Source organism: Scardinius erythrophthalmus (genome assembly GCF_964197995.2).
Source record: "Scardinius erythrophthalmus genome assembly, chromosome: 1".
Classification (NCBI taxonomy): Eukaryota; Metazoa; Chordata; class Actinopteri; order Cypriniformes; family Leuciscidae; genus Scardinius; species Scardinius erythrophthalmus.
In genome coordinates this window covers 33,124,758-33,142,646 of record NC_138221.1, presented here as the reverse complement: position 1 = coordinate 33,142,646, position 17,889 = coordinate 33,124,758, and the positions used below count along the sequence as shown (strand labels likewise).

At 36.4% G+C, this 17,889-nt stretch overlaps 3 protein-coding genes across 4 annotated transcripts; 1 reads left to right on the top strand and 2 right to left on the bottom strand.

Annotated features, from left to right (window-relative positions):
• Positions 1 to 550: 550 nt before the first annotated feature.
• On the bottom strand, positions 551 to 5,434 carry dhps (deoxyhypusine synthase). Its single transcript, XM_081389213.1, has 10 exons — positions 5,264 to 5,434; positions 4,699 to 4,903; positions 3,577 to 3,726; positions 3,337 to 3,458; positions 3,164 to 3,260; positions 2,405 to 2,491; positions 2,230 to 2,335; positions 2,050 to 2,153; positions 1,842 to 1,967; positions 551 to 1,727 (listed from the first exon to the last, which is right to left on the bottom strand). The coding sequence occupies exons 2-10, from the start codon at positions 4,891 to 4,893 to the stop codon at positions 1,632 to 1,634; spliced, it is 1,083 nt and encodes a 360-aa protein (XP_081245339.1). The 5' UTR covers positions 4,894 to 4,903; positions 5,264 to 5,434; the 3' UTR covers positions 551 to 1,631.
• Positions 4,832 to 9,030, top strand: gng14 (G protein subunit gamma 14). 2 transcript variants are annotated; one of them, XM_081348721.1, is made up of 3 exons: positions 4,832 to 6,077; positions 6,182 to 6,298; positions 8,184 to 9,030. In XM_081348721.1, the coding sequence occupies exons 2-3, from the start codon at positions 6,212 to 6,214 to the stop codon at positions 8,307 to 8,309; spliced, it is 213 nt and encodes a 70-aa protein (XP_081204847.1). In that variant the 5' UTR covers positions 4,832 to 6,077; positions 6,182 to 6,211; the 3' UTR covers positions 8,310 to 9,030. The 2 variants fall into 2 exon arrangements, with proteins under 2 accessions (XP_081204847.1, XP_081204848.1); XM_081348722.1 differs by having other exon boundaries at positions 5,893 to 6,077; positions 6,159 to 6,298; positions 8,184 to 9,020.
• fbxw9 (F-box and WD repeat domain containing 9) lies at positions 7,277 to 16,727 on the bottom strand. Its single transcript, XM_081385861.1, has 8 exons — positions 16,387 to 16,727; positions 15,834 to 15,967; positions 15,144 to 15,291; positions 14,093 to 14,861; positions 12,773 to 12,921; positions 11,731 to 11,931; positions 11,585 to 11,650; positions 7,277 to 9,124 (listed from the first exon to the last, which is right to left on the bottom strand). Exons 2-8 carry the CDS (start codon positions 15,962 to 15,964, stop codon positions 9,050 to 9,052), a joined length of 1,539 nt encoding a protein of 512 aa, XP_081241987.1. The 5' UTR covers positions 15,965 to 15,967; positions 16,387 to 16,727; the 3' UTR covers positions 7,277 to 9,049.
• Positions 16,728 to 17,889: the final 1,162 nt, after the last annotated feature.

Below are 17,889 nucleotides of genomic sequence, written 5' to 3'. Positions count from 1 at the left end.
TTTAACAAAGTTCGGGAGGAGCAGGTTCAGATAATTAACCAAATCATGCACAGCTGTTGATTAATCAGTAATCAACTCAATGACAGAGTATAAATTCACAGCAGACCTGTCTCTGTTCATTGAAAGTTTGTCAGCATCCCTCCTCCTCACTTCCAGTTCCATCTACACTTACCAACTGGGGGGAGTACTTTGGGTCCTTGAATTAAATTTTACAGTATCTGTACGAACCCTGCATATAGATAGCAAGAAAGATGCTGTCTAGAGAGCATTTTGTAAAACTATTATATATATATTTTTTTTCTCTTAATATATAATTAAAAAATGGTCTTATATGTAGTTGTATACAAATCAGTTTTTGTTTTTAACCTTTATTAACCTTTGTTCCCTGTATAGTTTACAGCATTAGTAGAGAAAGATTTTTTCACCTTCGGAAAAATTTACATGTAGCCTACTATGTTCATGTTTCACATATTTCCAAATGAATCATATTGAATTTCAAGCTTATGAATCATTATTCCCCTGCAGCAATAATTGTCACTCCAAGCTGAACTCAAGTTGGCAGACCTGTATTGAAGAATAAAGCGTTTGCTAAATGCATAACTGTGAAAATGAAATGAAAACCATTCTGTCAAACAATATAGATATTAAAACAAGTTTCAGTTTCATGTCGCATCTACTTGGGTACACCTTTCCTAAATAGAAGAAAACAAGAAACGAAAACATGACACAATGACAGGCTTTGCATGCAGGTTTCAGGTAGGCACTATTTAGGTCAAGACACAGATCGCTTATCGCTGAAAGTTCAAATGTGCAAAATGGAATTTGAAACTATGCTAACAAAACCGAGACATTCATTAGGTCACTGACATTTAGGTCAAAACACTTGATTTGCACACTTAAAATAGCCGAGCAAATACATGCCGTTAACAATCTCGACTTTCCACAGAACAGCTAAAACAGTATAAATCTCTACAGTTTCTCACTGTAATTACATAAACTGTTTATACACTCCCGGCCAGGTGAAGTAAATCAAAAGAGCCTCGTGTGAATAAAAATGTGCAGTAGTGGATTGAGACAGCTGGATTACAGGTAGAGAATCACAACTGCCCTCTGGTGGCAGAACAAGAACAAAGCATACATTTCTTAAAGAGAGATAAATGCATGCACAGAATTTTTATTCAATTATTTAATGTCTTTCAACTTCTCTTCATTCATGTCCATGCATTCATTATGTAGATTATGGAATAAATGTACTCTCCAAATCTGAAAATGGAGAGAGAGCATAAACTTCCAGATAAAATGCAGTACTCAAACAGCACACACAACGAAGGATGAAATGCAATAAAACGAGCATTGTATCTGGCTACAGAATTAAATATAAAAACTAGTGAACTAAAAAAAGAAACAACACTTGAACATATTTTACCCTATGATTTAACAAGACACAAAACTTGACAGAAAAGGAGAGAAAACAGTGACGTATACAAAAGAAACAATGATGTTGTGCTTGTAGCCAAGATTTTATGAATTTAAATTGAGCGTTCAAACTATCTGTACAGAAACACAAGCAAACAGGAAGACAGTGATGAGGGGTATGGCGTTTAAATAGGGTTTTCAAGAGAACAGCACCATCAATCACTCTTCTTTTCTTTGATCAGCCTTTTGGCGTTGTGTGCAAAAGTTTCAGCCACTAAAAGTGGAAAGACTATAGAAGCATCAGCGTAAACCTGCACAGAAACACAACAGCACGGTTAACCAGATCAGCATGTGACGAGTGTAATAGCTGCATATGTGTGATGTTTATAACATGATTGAAGAGCACGCCAACATGTGAATCTTACCTTTACAGGAGTGGCATCCATGCGGATCTTTCCCCAAGAGACGGCTTCATCGGGCCTGGCGCCGGAATCGGAGCCGTCAAACTCCTGCCCAGTGTTGACAAACACCGCAAAATCTGCTCCGTTCCTCTGAGAGACACGAAACACAGACCAGATATTTTTATTTTGAACGAGTCGAGATCATTGTGATTTTTGGGGTTCATATGATTACCATGAGATTAGCGTTGGAGACGTGATGCTTGACGAGACCTCCTCCGAGGATGATCATCCCTGTGCTCTTGGCAAACACGGCCTTGCTGTTCAACCTCCGAATATCTGACGTACGCAAAATGAAATGAGATTTGTAAAATAATCTCCAGATTGCGTTCACATCACATCTTGGGCGACTCACCCTCCACAATGTCGAGCACTAGTCCGGGGTTCTTATAGGAGTGGAAGTAGATCATATCGCCCAATGAGCCGTCAGTGAGGGCGGGGCTAAACACTGGGATGTCATTCTGAAAAACAATCATCCAATCAGATTTCCATTTGAGGAAGGACTGATATGTCTGTGATTCAAGCATTACCTTATAGGCCCAGTAGTACACCGATTCTGGGTTGTTGATTTCTTTGCCAAGTCTGTGGATCATTTTGGAGGGTGTCCAGTGTGTGCCCTGATGTAAAAACATTTAACAATATTGTATATTCTCACTTACAAAAAAAACCTTTAATATGCAAGCTAAATGCAACTAAAATAAATGCATCACCTCTGTTATCAGATCTGTTCCAGCATCATGTTCAAAAATAGGCATTTTTACAAATATTTAACCACTCAAATTAAATAAAGGAACGTAAAGTAAGGTAAGGTAAATTAAATTAAATTCACCTTTTGTTCAAGCATCATTTGGTCAAAAATAGGCATTTTTACAAATATTTAACCTCCCAATTTAATAAAGTAGAGTACCGTAAAGTAAGGTAAAATAAAATTATATTAAATTAAATTCAACTTTTGTTCCAGCACCATTTGGTCCAAAATAGGCATCTTTACAAATATTCAACCTCCCAATTTAATAACAAAGTAAAATAGAATTAATTAAATGTATCACCTCTGTTTTTGTTCCAGCATAATTTGGTCAAAAATAGGCATTTTTACTAATATTTAACCACTCAATTTAATAAAGTAATGCAAAGTAAGGCAAAATAAAATATTAAATTAAATTCACCTTTTGTTCCAGCACCAATTGGTCCAAAATAGGCATCTTTACAAATATTTAACCTCCCAATTTAATATTACTAAAAAAATAAATAAAGTGAAATAAAATAAATAAAAAAATTAAACTTCTCACCTCTGTTTTTTGTTCCAGCACCATTTGGTCCAGAATAGGCATCAGCCAGTCTTCAAACTTACAGTAATTATCATTTGGTACCAGGAGATTACCAATTCTGTGACAAAGTATAATTAAATGTATTAATAATGACATAAACACCACAATGATCTAATCAGGAACCGTTTACTTGCCTATTAATGCCTTGCTGTCGTAGCGCTTTGCCTTTTAGACTGAATTCTCCAAGGTAAGTGGATGCTAAACATTTTATAATGTCTTCTTCAATCCCTCCTGCTGTGCTCACGATCACATCGACCTACAAAAACATCAAATAATTCAACATGAAATAGATTCTTTTCATTTCATAACTACAGAATAGAAAGTGAATACTGAACAAAAAGCGTAATGGTGCTTATTCACTGGGGAGGTCGTACCATCTTGTGCTCCGCGAGGTAGCGGATGCTCTCTCGCACACCGGAGCTAATCAGGTTTGACGTGTAGCCCAAGAAAATAGTGCATCCTGAACGAGTCTGATCCTCGTAGCCCTCGATCTCGTCCTCCACCGGCTCCAGTCTCTTCTCTATCTACTCCAAACACAGACATGAGACAGAAAAAACACTTGCAGTCATGTGTGATTTTAAGAGCTACAATATGAGATAACAGAGACTGCTAGTATACGACATCACACAATGCAAAAGCAATTTGTAATTGATAAAACAAATTGCATGTTTCTGTAATACTTGTACATTTATTATTAAGTCATACTTTTTATTTTATTAAATTAAATTGATAAGCTATCAGTATTTGATGTAACTTCAAATATGAATATACAGTGACCCCTAAACTCTCAGTCGACAGTTTATTATTATTCTGAATGTCTTTGTGTAATTTCACATAGGTTTGAAAAGTTTTAATAAACATTATTAAAATTAAAACAGTATATTCTACAGTTTAATGCAGAAGTCTCTCATGGTCACCAAAGCTGCATTTATTTGATCAAAAATGCAGTGAAAACAGTAATACTATGAAAAATGATTGCCATTTAAAATAGCTGTTTTCTATGTGAATATATATAGTAAATGTAATTTCTTCCTGTGATCAAAGCTGTATTTTCAGCATCATTACTCCAGTCTTCAGTGTCACATGATCCTCCAGAAATCATTCTGATATGAGGATTTGATGCCCAAGAAACATTTTAATATGCGCTTGATATTTTTGTTAAAACCGTGATGCATTTTTTTCAGGAATCTTTGATCAAGTTCAAAAGAACAGCATTTATTTGACATTTAAATCTTTTGTAACATTATAAATGTACTGTCAGGTTTGATCAATTTGATGCATCCTTTCTGAATACAACTATTAATTTCTTTCTTTCTTTCTTTCGTTTGAAAACAAACACCAAACTTCTGAATGGTAGTGCATCACAGTTTCCACAAAAACTGTTAAGCAGCAATAACGGTTTTAATAAGTAAAAACGCCAAATCAGCATATTAGATCTCGTTGTTGTTGTTGTTGTTGGATAAAGTGTTTGAGAGGGGAGATCAGCTCTCACTCACCATCCTGTTGATCTCCTGCACGGCCTGGCCGAAGCTGCTGGCCTGGAAGCCCGTGGTGAGGAAGGACTGCAGCAGGGCATGATGGTCCACCCCCTGGTTGAAGTCATAGCCTTTAATCTGGAGCATGTCCTGCGGGAGAGGAGTGCTCTCCATCAACACTGCGTCCCTCGCCACGGAGGGAGCCGGGTGAGCCATGACGAGCGGCCTGACGAAGAAGATACACAACAACACAAACAGCTTATATTACTCACTCTATAACTGTTACACACACTAGTACATAACTGAACACAGTTTCACCAGGGTACAGCTAATAACATCATGCGCTGATATATACCATGGTACTAAATGACTACAATAATCATTTACTATGGTATTTATATGGCACTTCAAAGAATACCATGGTACAATTTATATTCTATCACAGCACTTTTCAACAACTCATGCACATGTTGCAATATCATGCTAAATCATTGAATTTAACGGGGCAATAGTTGATTATGTTATATAACGCAAATATAAATACATTTTCTATTTATTTGTATGTCTAAAATAATGTTACACTCACCCCAGCGGTTAAATATGTAACACCCGGTATGTTAATGTAGTTTATCGCTGATCGCAGATCATCGCACTCAGAGCACCGCACATTTGATCAGCCACATGTTACAAACTACGGCGAGCGCAGCGGTACAAAAGAAATGCAAAAACGCGAAGTGACTGTGGCTCCATCGAAATCACAACAATATGTGACAAACGAAGCATTGCTGAATTCGGAAGCGCATTCCACTCTTACTATTTTCCTCATATATTTCTATTGCAAAAATAGTAGTAGTAGCCTATGTTAGTACGTGGTTCCGAATTCACTTCTTCTAAATAAAATCTGTCAAATATTGGCTTTTTTATGTATCAAGGTATTTTGTAATTTAATTAAACTGTAAAACAACTAACCGTTCAATTGAGACATTTGAAAAATGCACTATTTTTAATTGATAGTAACTGATCAACTGCAAAGATTGATCTGCATTGGAGCACACTATTCCACAAACACTCTTCACATTTAATATTCTCATACATATCAGGAGGATCTATGTGCACACAGTTACACACATTTAAGAGAGGTTTCATGACCACCAGAGTGAAATCAAATACTACTGAACTTTCGTGACATTTCTGGCACTGTTGATATGACCTCAGAACTCAACCACATCACAGGACCTTTGAAGCTTCCAGCAAAGGGTGTGTGTGTGTGTGTGTGTTGGAGGATGGAGGGGTTCATCATCCCACTGAGATATAAAGGCCTCCAAAAACAGGACACCGGCTCTTCCTCACTGAAACAAGAACATCTGAGCTCTACACAACAAACCAAATGGACTCTTGAGGTAAAATTACAGCTTCGGCCATGATCTATCAGACAGAATTATACATTCATAGATCATTCAAATAATATATGTTATGCTCAGAGTAAGATATACATGCTTTCCAGCTGGTGCGAGTCTGAGGTTGAGCAGCAGTGATGGACGTATACTGCAGTAATAACGTTCTTCAGGCCAGGAGAACTGTGGAGCAGCTGAGACTGGAGACAGAGCTACAGAGGATCAAGGTGAGATCATGCATTCATCACCTCACGATGATATATAAACTACTACACTTCTTACATTCTGAGTGGATCTTTTATGGTATATGGCTGAAATTACAATAGACCAAGCACAATAATATGACAAATACACACTTATTTCAAAACAAATAAATGTTCTTTATGGGCATCTATGGTTTCATTAAGTGTTGCATTGCACCAAAGGTTCTTTACAGTGGAAAGGGTTCTTCAGATTTTAAAAATGTTATTTACGTTAAGAAAAAAAAAAAGGCTCTTCTAAGGCATCACTGTAAAACACCTCCTTTGGAACTTTTGAGAGTGTATAATATAATATAATATAATATAATATAATATAATATAATATAATACAATATAAAAGTAATGTCTGTTCTGGGTTTGAGTAGTGATCTTGTTTGATTTGCACAGGTTTCTGCGTTAGTTCATGTTTCCTTTGTCATAGTTCTTTAATTGCTGTGGTTTTTGATTTGCCCTCATGTGATACACCTGTGTCTAGTTAATTATCATTTAGTCCTTAGTGTTTGTGTGTGTGCATATATTTATCCTTCATTTTCAGTTCAAAATTAGAGTGGTTGTTCTTTTGGGAGTGTATAATATAATCAGTGTTGGGTAAGTTACTCTAAAAAAGTAATTACATTACTAATTACATCTTCAACAGTGGAACTGTAATTGGATTACTGTACTTATTATTACTCTCTCTAAAAAGCATTGCATTACTTATTAAATTAATAATACATTCCTAAATCCCATATCAACCTTGGCCAGTTGAACAACACGATAGACATGAAACTGCTCTTTTAATTCTTTCAAGTAAATAATATATATGTGCATAGATTATTCTTCTATTCTTCTGGCGACCGCAGAACGCAAAAGCCGAATCCCGGACATTTTTAACAGTCTCGCCCACCGGACAAGTCCGGGAAAAGGAAGATGGTAACCCCTACTTTTTTTTTTTTTTTTTTTATTGCATTTTCAAAATTACAGAGTTTGATATCAAGATCTTGTTACAAATCTTATACACATTTTCACATTTGGTAAACAACTTGAAACAACAATAATTGGAAAAAAGAAAGAAGAAAAGAAACAAACAAAAGAAAAAGGGCATCACACACATATATTAAACTTATTTAACAGCGATACAGATCTTTGGGCTTTTTGATTTTTTAAAAACTTTACAGATTCAAAATACATTTTAAAGGCTGCTTTAAAATGAACAAAGTTGGGTTTTGAGTTACTCCATTTAGTTTGATGAATATGAAATTTTCCTACTCAGCTTTCTCCTATTATTCAGCTTTCTCCACAAAACAAGAGCATGCTAGCTTAGCTTCCAAAGAAAGACGGCTGATACTGTGTACATTCTGTGAGTGAGATCCCACCCTGTATGGGCGGGTTGAAAACATGCGGAACAACGCCATCTACTGGCTGTAGTCTTTAGCCTCTGGACAGAAAATCCTCCGATGACGCAAAATGACGATTTTTGCGTCATCGGAGGATTTTTTCCAGACAAAAAATACATAAATCTCTCCTCTCAGGGGGATATGAGGGTGGAAAGCATGGTAATTCGAAAATACTACAGGTTTTCTACTAATACAAAGCTTAATGTAAATCCTGAAGTAACCCTTTAAAGGGGTTACATTAAAAACATTTTTTGAAATTCAACATTCAATTTTGATGTTAAATCCACTAGTTTTATATAGAATTGTTCTATAGTCTATCCAGTATTCAATGCAATTACATCAAAATTAACTGTAATTAAATTACAGAACATAAGAGTATTTTAATTAATTGCATTAAACCCAACACTGAATCTCACATGATGTAATATATTGTAACTGTCTGTGATATGTGACGTATGTTGGCATGTGTGTGTCAGATTTCGGCCGCGGCAGAGCAGATCGTCCAGTACTGTCAGGAACACAGGAGAGCCGATCCACTGCTCACCGGGATCGCGGCGTCCTCCAACCCGTTCAAAGACAAGAAGACATGCGTGCTGCTGTGATCAACAATCTTACTTTTTATTTGCAGTCTTGAAACGACACCTTGACAAATCAAACTCAATTATCGAATTATACATTTATAAAGCTTTAAAAAAAAGTTTTTTTGATTTTGATCACAGGACATTCAGTCAGTCACAGAGCAATACTATCACAGCACTGTCTTATAACTCTGCAGTTATAAATAATGCATAAGGACTTTTTTTTAAAAATTAAGTCTATTTATTAGTTTGTTATGGTCGTAAAAGTGTTCACTGACAGTGCATTCATTTTAAAGCATAGTGCCTCATTTTTAAGCTGTGCACTGTATACTTGTATAAGTGCACTGACAAGTATACAAAAACAAATGGAATCACACCAGGTTTTAATAACTGATTTCCTTGTTTGTGTATTACACATATATGGAGTTAAACACTGAAAACGGATTTATAATGATTCTTGTTTGAACTAATTTAACTTCACTGCATTATACTATGCTGTTAACATCAATTTTGTTGAAATTTCAAGTAATGATCACACAAGCAAACTGGAAACAGATATAGTTGTAAGGAAAACAGGTGGTGTTCCTTAACTGTTTAGTGTGCTATCGTAGTCAGACCTCGACACGGAGAACCATGGACAGCTGGGAATGTCAAGTTTTTGTTTCTACAAACATGTATCAGACACCTAAAACATTGGTTTTCATCTTTTCCCCAATAAAAGCAGCACATGAATGTTGTTCCCTGCATTGAAATGCTTTTTAAACTCAGTCTCTGAGCCTCCAAACCTCCACGTTCATGTCACCAGAAGCGATGGCCAGCGTTCCTCCTTCAACACTTAACTGGGAAGAGAAAAATGACGAGCCTTTATTTATGCATGGCAGTATAGACTTCTGCTAGATAAGAGTAATCGTGGGATAATCCAACAGAAATATTTATGAGACACAAGGTTAAGATTCACTTCACTTCTAACATTAAAGGAGCTGTATGTAAGAAATCTATTTCAATTAATCATAAAATGGCCCTGATGTGTCACTAGACATTAAGAAATCGTGTTCATTTCAAATACTTATATCACTGACAACAGTAATATGGCTAGGATATTGTCATTTAAAAAGTGGACTTGCAGCCCTCAACTGATCTTGATGTTGTCATTTTGTGTTTTGGCCTGACGCGCCGCCCTCCACCTATCGACCAATCACAAAGTCAGTAAGTGTTTCGGGATCCGGGTTGCCAGCTTTGCTCTAACCTACCCTAACTCTAGTCGGATACAAATGTCAAACGTTACTAAATCAAAAAGACCTCGTTATAATTCCGAAATTCGTCGTGACAAAGTCCGAAATAAAACCAGAATTTGTATTGGAGATGCTTTTGAAAGATGGAGACGGCTGAAAACGGAGACGAATTTGAACACAGACGCAACGTTGCTAATTTTCTCCTGGACAGGTAAGATTAATCTATGCTTGGCTAACGTTAACTTGTACTTGATGTCAATGGACATTTCATATATTCATGACAGTCGAACAAAGTTATGCATGTTCGTGCAAAGTAACGTAACATTAGCTCACATGGACGTATGCTAACATTAGCAATGCATTATAGGAGCCGTTTCTCTGTCATTATGCTGAGACGCTGAGGAAAACAACATTAGCACGCCCATTATGGCAATTTGAAATGTAATTGAGACAGAAGCCTAACTTTACCTCAGAAAAAATGATTCGTCATTCGTTCTTCACGTACAGTTTATCGTGGACTAAGTTACACATGCTGCAAGTTGACCTGTATGACCATTGAAGCAGCCTACGTTTCTGCTGAATCCTGCAGCTTATCTGGCAACCTTGAGTCAGGGGGTAGGGGGAGGGGATACACCGCTCTACAGTATTTTTAAAGTGATTGCAGTACCAGTTTTGGCCACAATCCTACATACGGTTCCTTTAAAAGACACATAGAAATGAGTCAACCTTATTCTACGCTACGGTATATCTGTTATAAAGGCTTTGATAGTGGCTCATCCAATTAGCTTTATAATGCATTTGTGTTTTAAGTCTTACATAATGTGAAGCGTATTTTGCTATGATTCATTCGTATGTTTTAAATAATCAAATTTTTATGGTTTTCATCCATCAAATTCCAAAATAAAACCAATCCAATATAATGAGAAAAATACTTATCCAAAAATAGGCACTATCATATCATATCCACTATCATACCGTGATTTAATAAATAATGACATCACAAAATCTGAATATCGTGAAAAATAATAACAAAATCTGAATATCGATGTGCAAATCACTACCAAATTATATCAATGCAGAAAAACTGCACAACTCAGGATAATACACACGACAACGATGTACTGAAAAAGTTTTTTCTTTGCGAGGACGATTAAAAACGCTGTATTATTCATGCCAGGCCAGTAGTTGGCGGTGTCACTTTGTAAAGAAATGTCGATAGACTGAACACGTGATACACATGTGAACCCGTTTTCAAAAGTTTGCGTTTTCAGGCCCCCAAAACATCATTGTCGTATAAACGAACGGCCAAAACGCATACAAAGTTTTACGATTTTATTTGAAAACGGTGTCGTTTAAACAGCCCCTTATTTATGTACTCTTTTAGGAAATACAAAAAAATTATATATGTACAATAATCTAGAGGTAAATATCATTACTATGTTTTTTTGTCTGTTTTTTTAATAAATCGTGATCTTAGAATTATAAGGTTGTAGTTCTGAGATATTGAGCATCAAAGTTTTTACATCCCAGCTGGCAATGGAGAGATGGAACCTTTTTATTTTATTAATGACTACTAACAAAATATTTTTTTTACAAAAATAACACCACACAGGCATTAATAAACACCTAATGGATCAGATTATGTCAAAAACTCAATTTCGACCAAAAGTGAAGATAGAACCTTATAATTCTAAGCTCACGAAATGTCTTGTATTCTCACCAAGGCAGTATTTATTTTATGAAAAAAAAAAAAAAAAGTAAAAACTGTGAAAAGAGTTGCGCTGCTTCATATTTTTTGTGGGAACCATAATATTTTTTTTTTCATTATTTGATTAACAGAAAGTTCAAAAGTATTTAAATTTTTTTAACATTATAAAAGTATTCACTGTCACTTTTGATCAATTTAATGCATCCTTGCTGAGTAAAAATATTACTGTGCCCAAACGTTTAAGATATATGATTTTGGTCAAACTGCCCACCTATATGACCGCTAGAAAGGAATGTACATAAAAAAATGATAAAATGAATCGAGACAGAGAAAAATCCTAGTTATATTAGCCATCGTACCCCATTAACTCCTGCCTGATGGTGAAGTGTGCACAGCGTCTGTGGTGGAGCACACGGGAGGTGGATCTGCACAGAATAAGACGTGAGCTGCCGATAACCTTAGAGAAATGCCAACAGAACACATTTTGAACTGTAGGATGCCTTACCTTGATAGTGCGGTCAGAGGAGCACGTGTAGAGAGTGCCAGGAGAAGAGTGAACACCTGTGACCAGCGACCGGTGGATGTTAAAGTGTGATATGGGCGTCAGGCAGCTGTTGTGCAGGGAGAAGGTGTGCACGAGTCCTCGGTTATCCCCGGCCCACACCTCACGGCCGCTGTGGCACAGCGACAACAGGTAGGTGCTCAGCTGCACACACGCAGAGGAACAACACTGAAACAGCTGCTTGTAGGAGCGCGTCAGCGTTTATTATGTTTAGCTTGTGAGTGAATATCTATGGAAGCTTGTTTCCGACGCAGAATAAAAGTTAACATAAAAAAAGTTTGTTTGTTTTTCTCAGAATTGCATGTTTATATCTCGCATTTATGACTTTTTTTCAAACAGTTGAAACTTTATATCACACAATTCTGACTTTAAAGTCTCAATTATCTTTTAAAATGTTTTATTCTGTGGCGGAAATCAGTTGCGAGTTTATATCACAATTCTGAGAAAAGATGTCAGAACTGTGTGATATAAAGTCGCAATTGCGAGAAAAAGTCAAAATTTTGACCATATAACGCGCAATTGCTACTTTGTATCACACAATTCTGACTTTATATCACGCAATTCTGAGAAAAAAGTCAGAATTGTACGTTTATTTCTCACAATTTTGACCTTATAACGTGCAATTGCGACTTTAAATCACGCAATTCTGAGAAAAATGTAGATGTAAACTCACAATTGTGAGATAAAAAGTCGCAATTATCTTTTAAAATGTTTTATTCTGTGGTGGAAATCAAGCTTTCATTCAATTGCGACTTTATATCTCACAATTCCGAGAATAGATGTCAGAATTGAGTGATTATAAACAGGCAATTTGCGAGAAGAAAAGTCAGAATTGTAAGTTTATTTCTTACAATTCTGACTTTAAATCACACGATTCTGACTTTATTCAGAATTGTAAAATGTAAACTCGCAATTGTGAGATAAAATGTCACAATTATCTTTTAAAATGTTTTCTTCTGTGGCGGGAACAAGTTTCCATAAATACCTGAACCTTCTGCAGGAGCTTCCCCGCCCTGCGGTCGAACAGAGCGACGGTTTTGTCTTTACTGCCCGATAAGATGTACTGGTCATCCGACACCAGGCACAACACAGCATCACTGTGGAGATGAAGACTCTGGACCAATGGATCTGCAGCTGTCACACATAAATGACAGTTGCCAACTAATACAAAACAATCTAATACAGCTCCAACAGGCACATGTGCCAATCACATCACAGTGGCTTCACAGAAGTCTACGTTTTTGAATGAAGTTTCGTCTGAAACATTTATTATTATTATCAATGTTGAAACTGGTTGTACTGCTTGAAATATTTGTTGTAACCTTTTTTTCAGAATTCTTTAATGAACAGAAAGTGGAAAAAACTTTTTTTGTAACATTTATAAATGTCTTTACTGTCACTTTCACACACTGATTAAAAGTGACAGAATCTTTGCTGAATAAAAAGTATTACTTAAAAGATGAAGAGGAAAATCGTACTGACGCCAAACTTTTGAATGGTAGTTTGATTTTACAGGAAGTGGTTCTTGGAAACGTTCCTACCAGTTCATTAGCGTTTGGCCTATATTATGGTGAACTGGATTTTTTATTCTGTCATTTGAGAGTCTAAAGCGCACAAGCTTTGTGGCTTAGTTGTCCAAATACTTTTTAGGTCACTCAACATATTATAATAAATTCATTTATTTTCATATTAAACATTGCAACAGTCATTTATCAATAAATTCAGGGGTTTTTGAGCATGAATAATAATTGAAATAAATATTATAAATGTATTTACATCATGCAATGTTGTTGAAATTTAAATTTTAAATATAGAAAATTTAAAAAATTTAAATATAGAAATATTCCCATGGCAATTAATGAAGCAGAAAGAAGTACTACAATTACAAAAAACTGTAAAAAAAAAAAAAATAAGTTACTAAATATTCTATAATATTATTATAATATAATAATATAATATATAAATATAATAATATAATTAATGCTCAATTGACTTCAGCTGAACAACAGCCGAAATGCATCATTTTCATGTTATCACTGTAAAGCTGCTTTGAAACAATCTGTATTGTACAAATAAAGGTGACTTCACGTAATAAAAATATCGAAAATAAAAGCTAATTCAAAATATATATAAATACAAATAATATATAAATAATACTAAAATAACACTGTTCAAACAATAAAAAAAAGTTACAATAAAATTTAAATAGCACTGTTCATATGTGATTCATTCCTTACCAATAAGTCATTCGCAATAAGACCATGAATGTGCATTAAGAAAACAAAGGGGCTGAGCGTTGACTCACCTCGGGTGTCAAAGATGTTTAGTCTCTGATCATGTGACCCGGCCAGCACCGTGTCCCTCTCGCAGGACAGACACAACACAGCAGCTTTGCACTGGATGAGTCCCCGTTCTGCTCCTCCGGCTTCGAGATCCCAGAGCCTCACGGTGCTGTCGAACGAGCCCGACGCCAGCAGAGGTCCGCTGGATGCCAGGCACCACACCCAGCCCCGGTGGGTGCTAATGGTACCCCGTCCCGCTAGAGTGTGCATTAAGGTGCCTCTGGAGCCGTCTCGAAGGTCCCAGAGGTTCACGTTTCGGTCCCGAGAGCCGGAGGCGCACAACGCCCCCGTTCCACCCAGCAGGAGGACGCAATTCACATCCGCGATGTGGCCCGATGGAAGAATGATGTGCTCCAGTGGCGAAGAAATGCTGGACGACTCAATCAGATTGAGACTATCAGGTGCATTCTGGGATTGAACTTGCATATTTTCATCTCCTGCTTCCGCTGCACCGTTTAAATCAACATCCAGCTGCATCTCTTCCAAGTTCCTCTCAGCTGACGGGGCTTCGCCGTTCGCCCCGACAACCGCCTCTTCCTGTCTCTCTCCCTCTCCCTGATTCTCCAGCCCTGTCCAGCAGCCAATCAGCTGCTCCATTTCCAAGCAGGCCTGGGACCAATCAAAATCCTCCTTTGGCCCGACTGGGAAAAGTGCTTTGGGACCTGAGAGTTTTTGAGCCCTCAGCTGCCACATCAAGCGATCCTCGCCAATCTTTCCCAACGTCTGACATACCTGAACGTAGAAAAACAGGCATACGTGAAAATGAGACGTACACTATCATTCAAAAGCTTTTAAACCATTACAAATCTTACTGATCCCAAACTTTCAAACCCAAAAGCTTATGGGATGTCCGAACACAAAAACAGTGGTTTATCATACAAAAGTAAACAAAAAATGTCACACGTTGAAATGTACTAATATTATTACAACGTCTACGTGTACTGAGAGAAGCTTGAATAGGGGAAAAAAGTCAATTTTGGTTTCTAAATGTGTCTTGAATGTGGAAAGGATTACCTGTGGCAGCACATCAATGACACACTGCGCGGGGAGATGTGAGGCGATATGGGTAACTATCTCCCACGGCAACGACAGGAGGTTTGCCCCATTGCTAGACGGGGAGGGGCTCGTCTCCAAAGCCATGACGGACGGTCCCAAATTCAGTCTGTGGGGCAAAATGTCACAATGCAAGAGTTTACAGCAAAAGGCTGGAATACACGACACGATTTACAGTCTGGACGAGCCGAAAGTCATAGCCAGTCTGCAGATTTGAGTTGAGAAAATCATGTAGACTATCACAGACTATCATACAGTCGAAGTATATCGAACATGTTTGATATTTTGAGCCGATTTTAGAACACAAAATGAGTTTGTTTCTGCGTGAGTCTGCTGTGCTTGTAATGACTCGCAAGTCTGCTAGTGTGTGATCATCAGTTGAGTGCATGATGCACATGATTTACAAAGTCAGGCAAGTGTATGATGCCTAGTGATTTAAAATCTGTTCAGGTTTTAAAAGTCATGAAGTGTATTCCCGCCTTAACTGGTACAGCACTTTAGAACAAATGTGTTGTTTTTTTCTAAATAGTGCTTTGAAAATAAATACATTGCAAACATGCAAAGGCTTGAGTATTCTTCCACAATTACACATGCAAAGCACAGTAAATGAAAATGTATTTTTTATATGTAGTTGACATATTTCGTACAGACCTCTGAGATAAGGAATGTGGGGTGTCACTGGCGGTGGCAGCAGCAGGGCATCTCTCTTTCTTCTTCTCCTTCTCCATCTCTTTCTCCTCATCCTTCTCCTCCTCCTCCAGGGTGACGTTTAGCCTCGACATCACCTGAAACACAAGAGCATAAAGGGAAGCTGACGTCATTTTGTGTTATTCACATTACAATAAACAACTTGATCTGAAAAGATACGTTCTTTACGCCCATTAATGCTAAATTGTTTACTCTGGTTAGCTCTTAAATTAAAAAATAAATGGAATGGCAAACATGACAACATTACGTTTTTAATCAATTAACACATAATAAAAAAATAAAATAAAAACAGGCTGCTGAAGATACACTCCTTTAGTGGTATATAAGTTGAAATCTATATCGGAAGCAGATATTTTCAATCTGAAATCAATTAGATTTAGTCAGTTGTGTAATTCGCAAATACTTGCATGTCTAATAAAATAAAAATAGAAAACCGATCGTAATAAATTAATATATAATCTACGGATTTTAATAATAATCCCTATGATTTACATACCTTATTTTTTAATCAAAAATCCGACGGAAAGGGCAAACGATCCACATTTCTCATCCATCAGGTTTTTGTCACGCACTATTGCTCATTTTGATATGACTCTGCACAATCATCCGAGTTCAGTATGTTTTATATCTATGTCCCTTAACGACGTTGTAAGATGTGTGTTAATGGAGAGCATTTATGTTAGAAAAAAAGAAAAAATATAGAAGATTGAAACGGCCTTTCGATTATCATCAAATAATATATGCCTGACCATAACTATAAACTGTATGTGACTGGCACCAGCAGACGACGCATGTAAACAACACGACCCTCCTCTGGCGCACATCATTTACGTCATCGGTGTGTCTGCGTCGTGCTTCAAAATAAATAAATTATTTAGTTTTTGATAGTAGGCTCTTTCATTTGTAATTGTTTTATTTATTTTAATTTTTTATGTTTTATCAGTTGGCTATTTATGTTGCATTCTATTTAATTATGTTGTAATATTCGACAAAACAAATCCATTAGGCTATTGATTTAAACATTTAATTATATTCAAATTATCCTTAAAAATGTTTTCTGATAAAAACGGACGAACATGTTGTTTCTTTATTTGTTTAGGGGAGACCGGGGTCAGTGGTCACTTTAACAAGTCAGAAAAGAGCTGTGTTTGATGTCCTCAGTATCAATCATTGTATTATAGATACAATTATTTGACTTACATAAGCAAACGTAGCCGTTTCTCTTGTTTAATTTTATGCTTTGCATTCATGCTAACTTCAAACCCACATGCTAAAACCGTTAGCTATGCTATGGCTGTTTTCGTTGTGGGGATATTTGTTACACTATTAGTATTACAATCAACCCTAATGATGAGTCTAGTTATCAATCACATCCTCTGTTAAGGTAAAGTCACGTGCGTTTTTATATTGCGCATCAATAGATTTGTGTGGTAGATGTGTTTTCATTGTAGTTTATGCACGTCTTCTTATCAGATAAAAACATCCGCCTAAATTGTGTGCATTTCTAAAATGACTGAATGTGACAGGAATACATATAGCCTACACACACACTTGCACAAACATACGCTGCAGTTAATGTTTTTGTCACTAAATTGATCACTTTATTCATACGTGATTATTCTTTGTAGATAATAATAGAAAATATTATATTTTAAATTGTAATAATATTTCACATTCTTACTATTTTTACTGTATTTTTGATCAAATAAATGCAGCCTTGGTGAGCAGAAGAGATTTCTTTCAAAAAACATTAGTGTGTGTGAACATGGACTCAATACTGTTTCTTTACTATGTATATAGAAAGAAAGAAAGAAAGAAAGAAAGAAAGAAAGAAAGAAAGAAAGAAAGAAAGAAAGAAAGAAAGAAAGAAAGAAAGAAAGAAAGAAAGAAAGGATAGTAGAGTTGTTCTAGGCTGAAGTTAAATCTGAATCTCCTGTATGAGCACCAAGGCTCAGTGCTGTATGTCTGGACTCTGGACCAAATACATAAACCCCTGCAC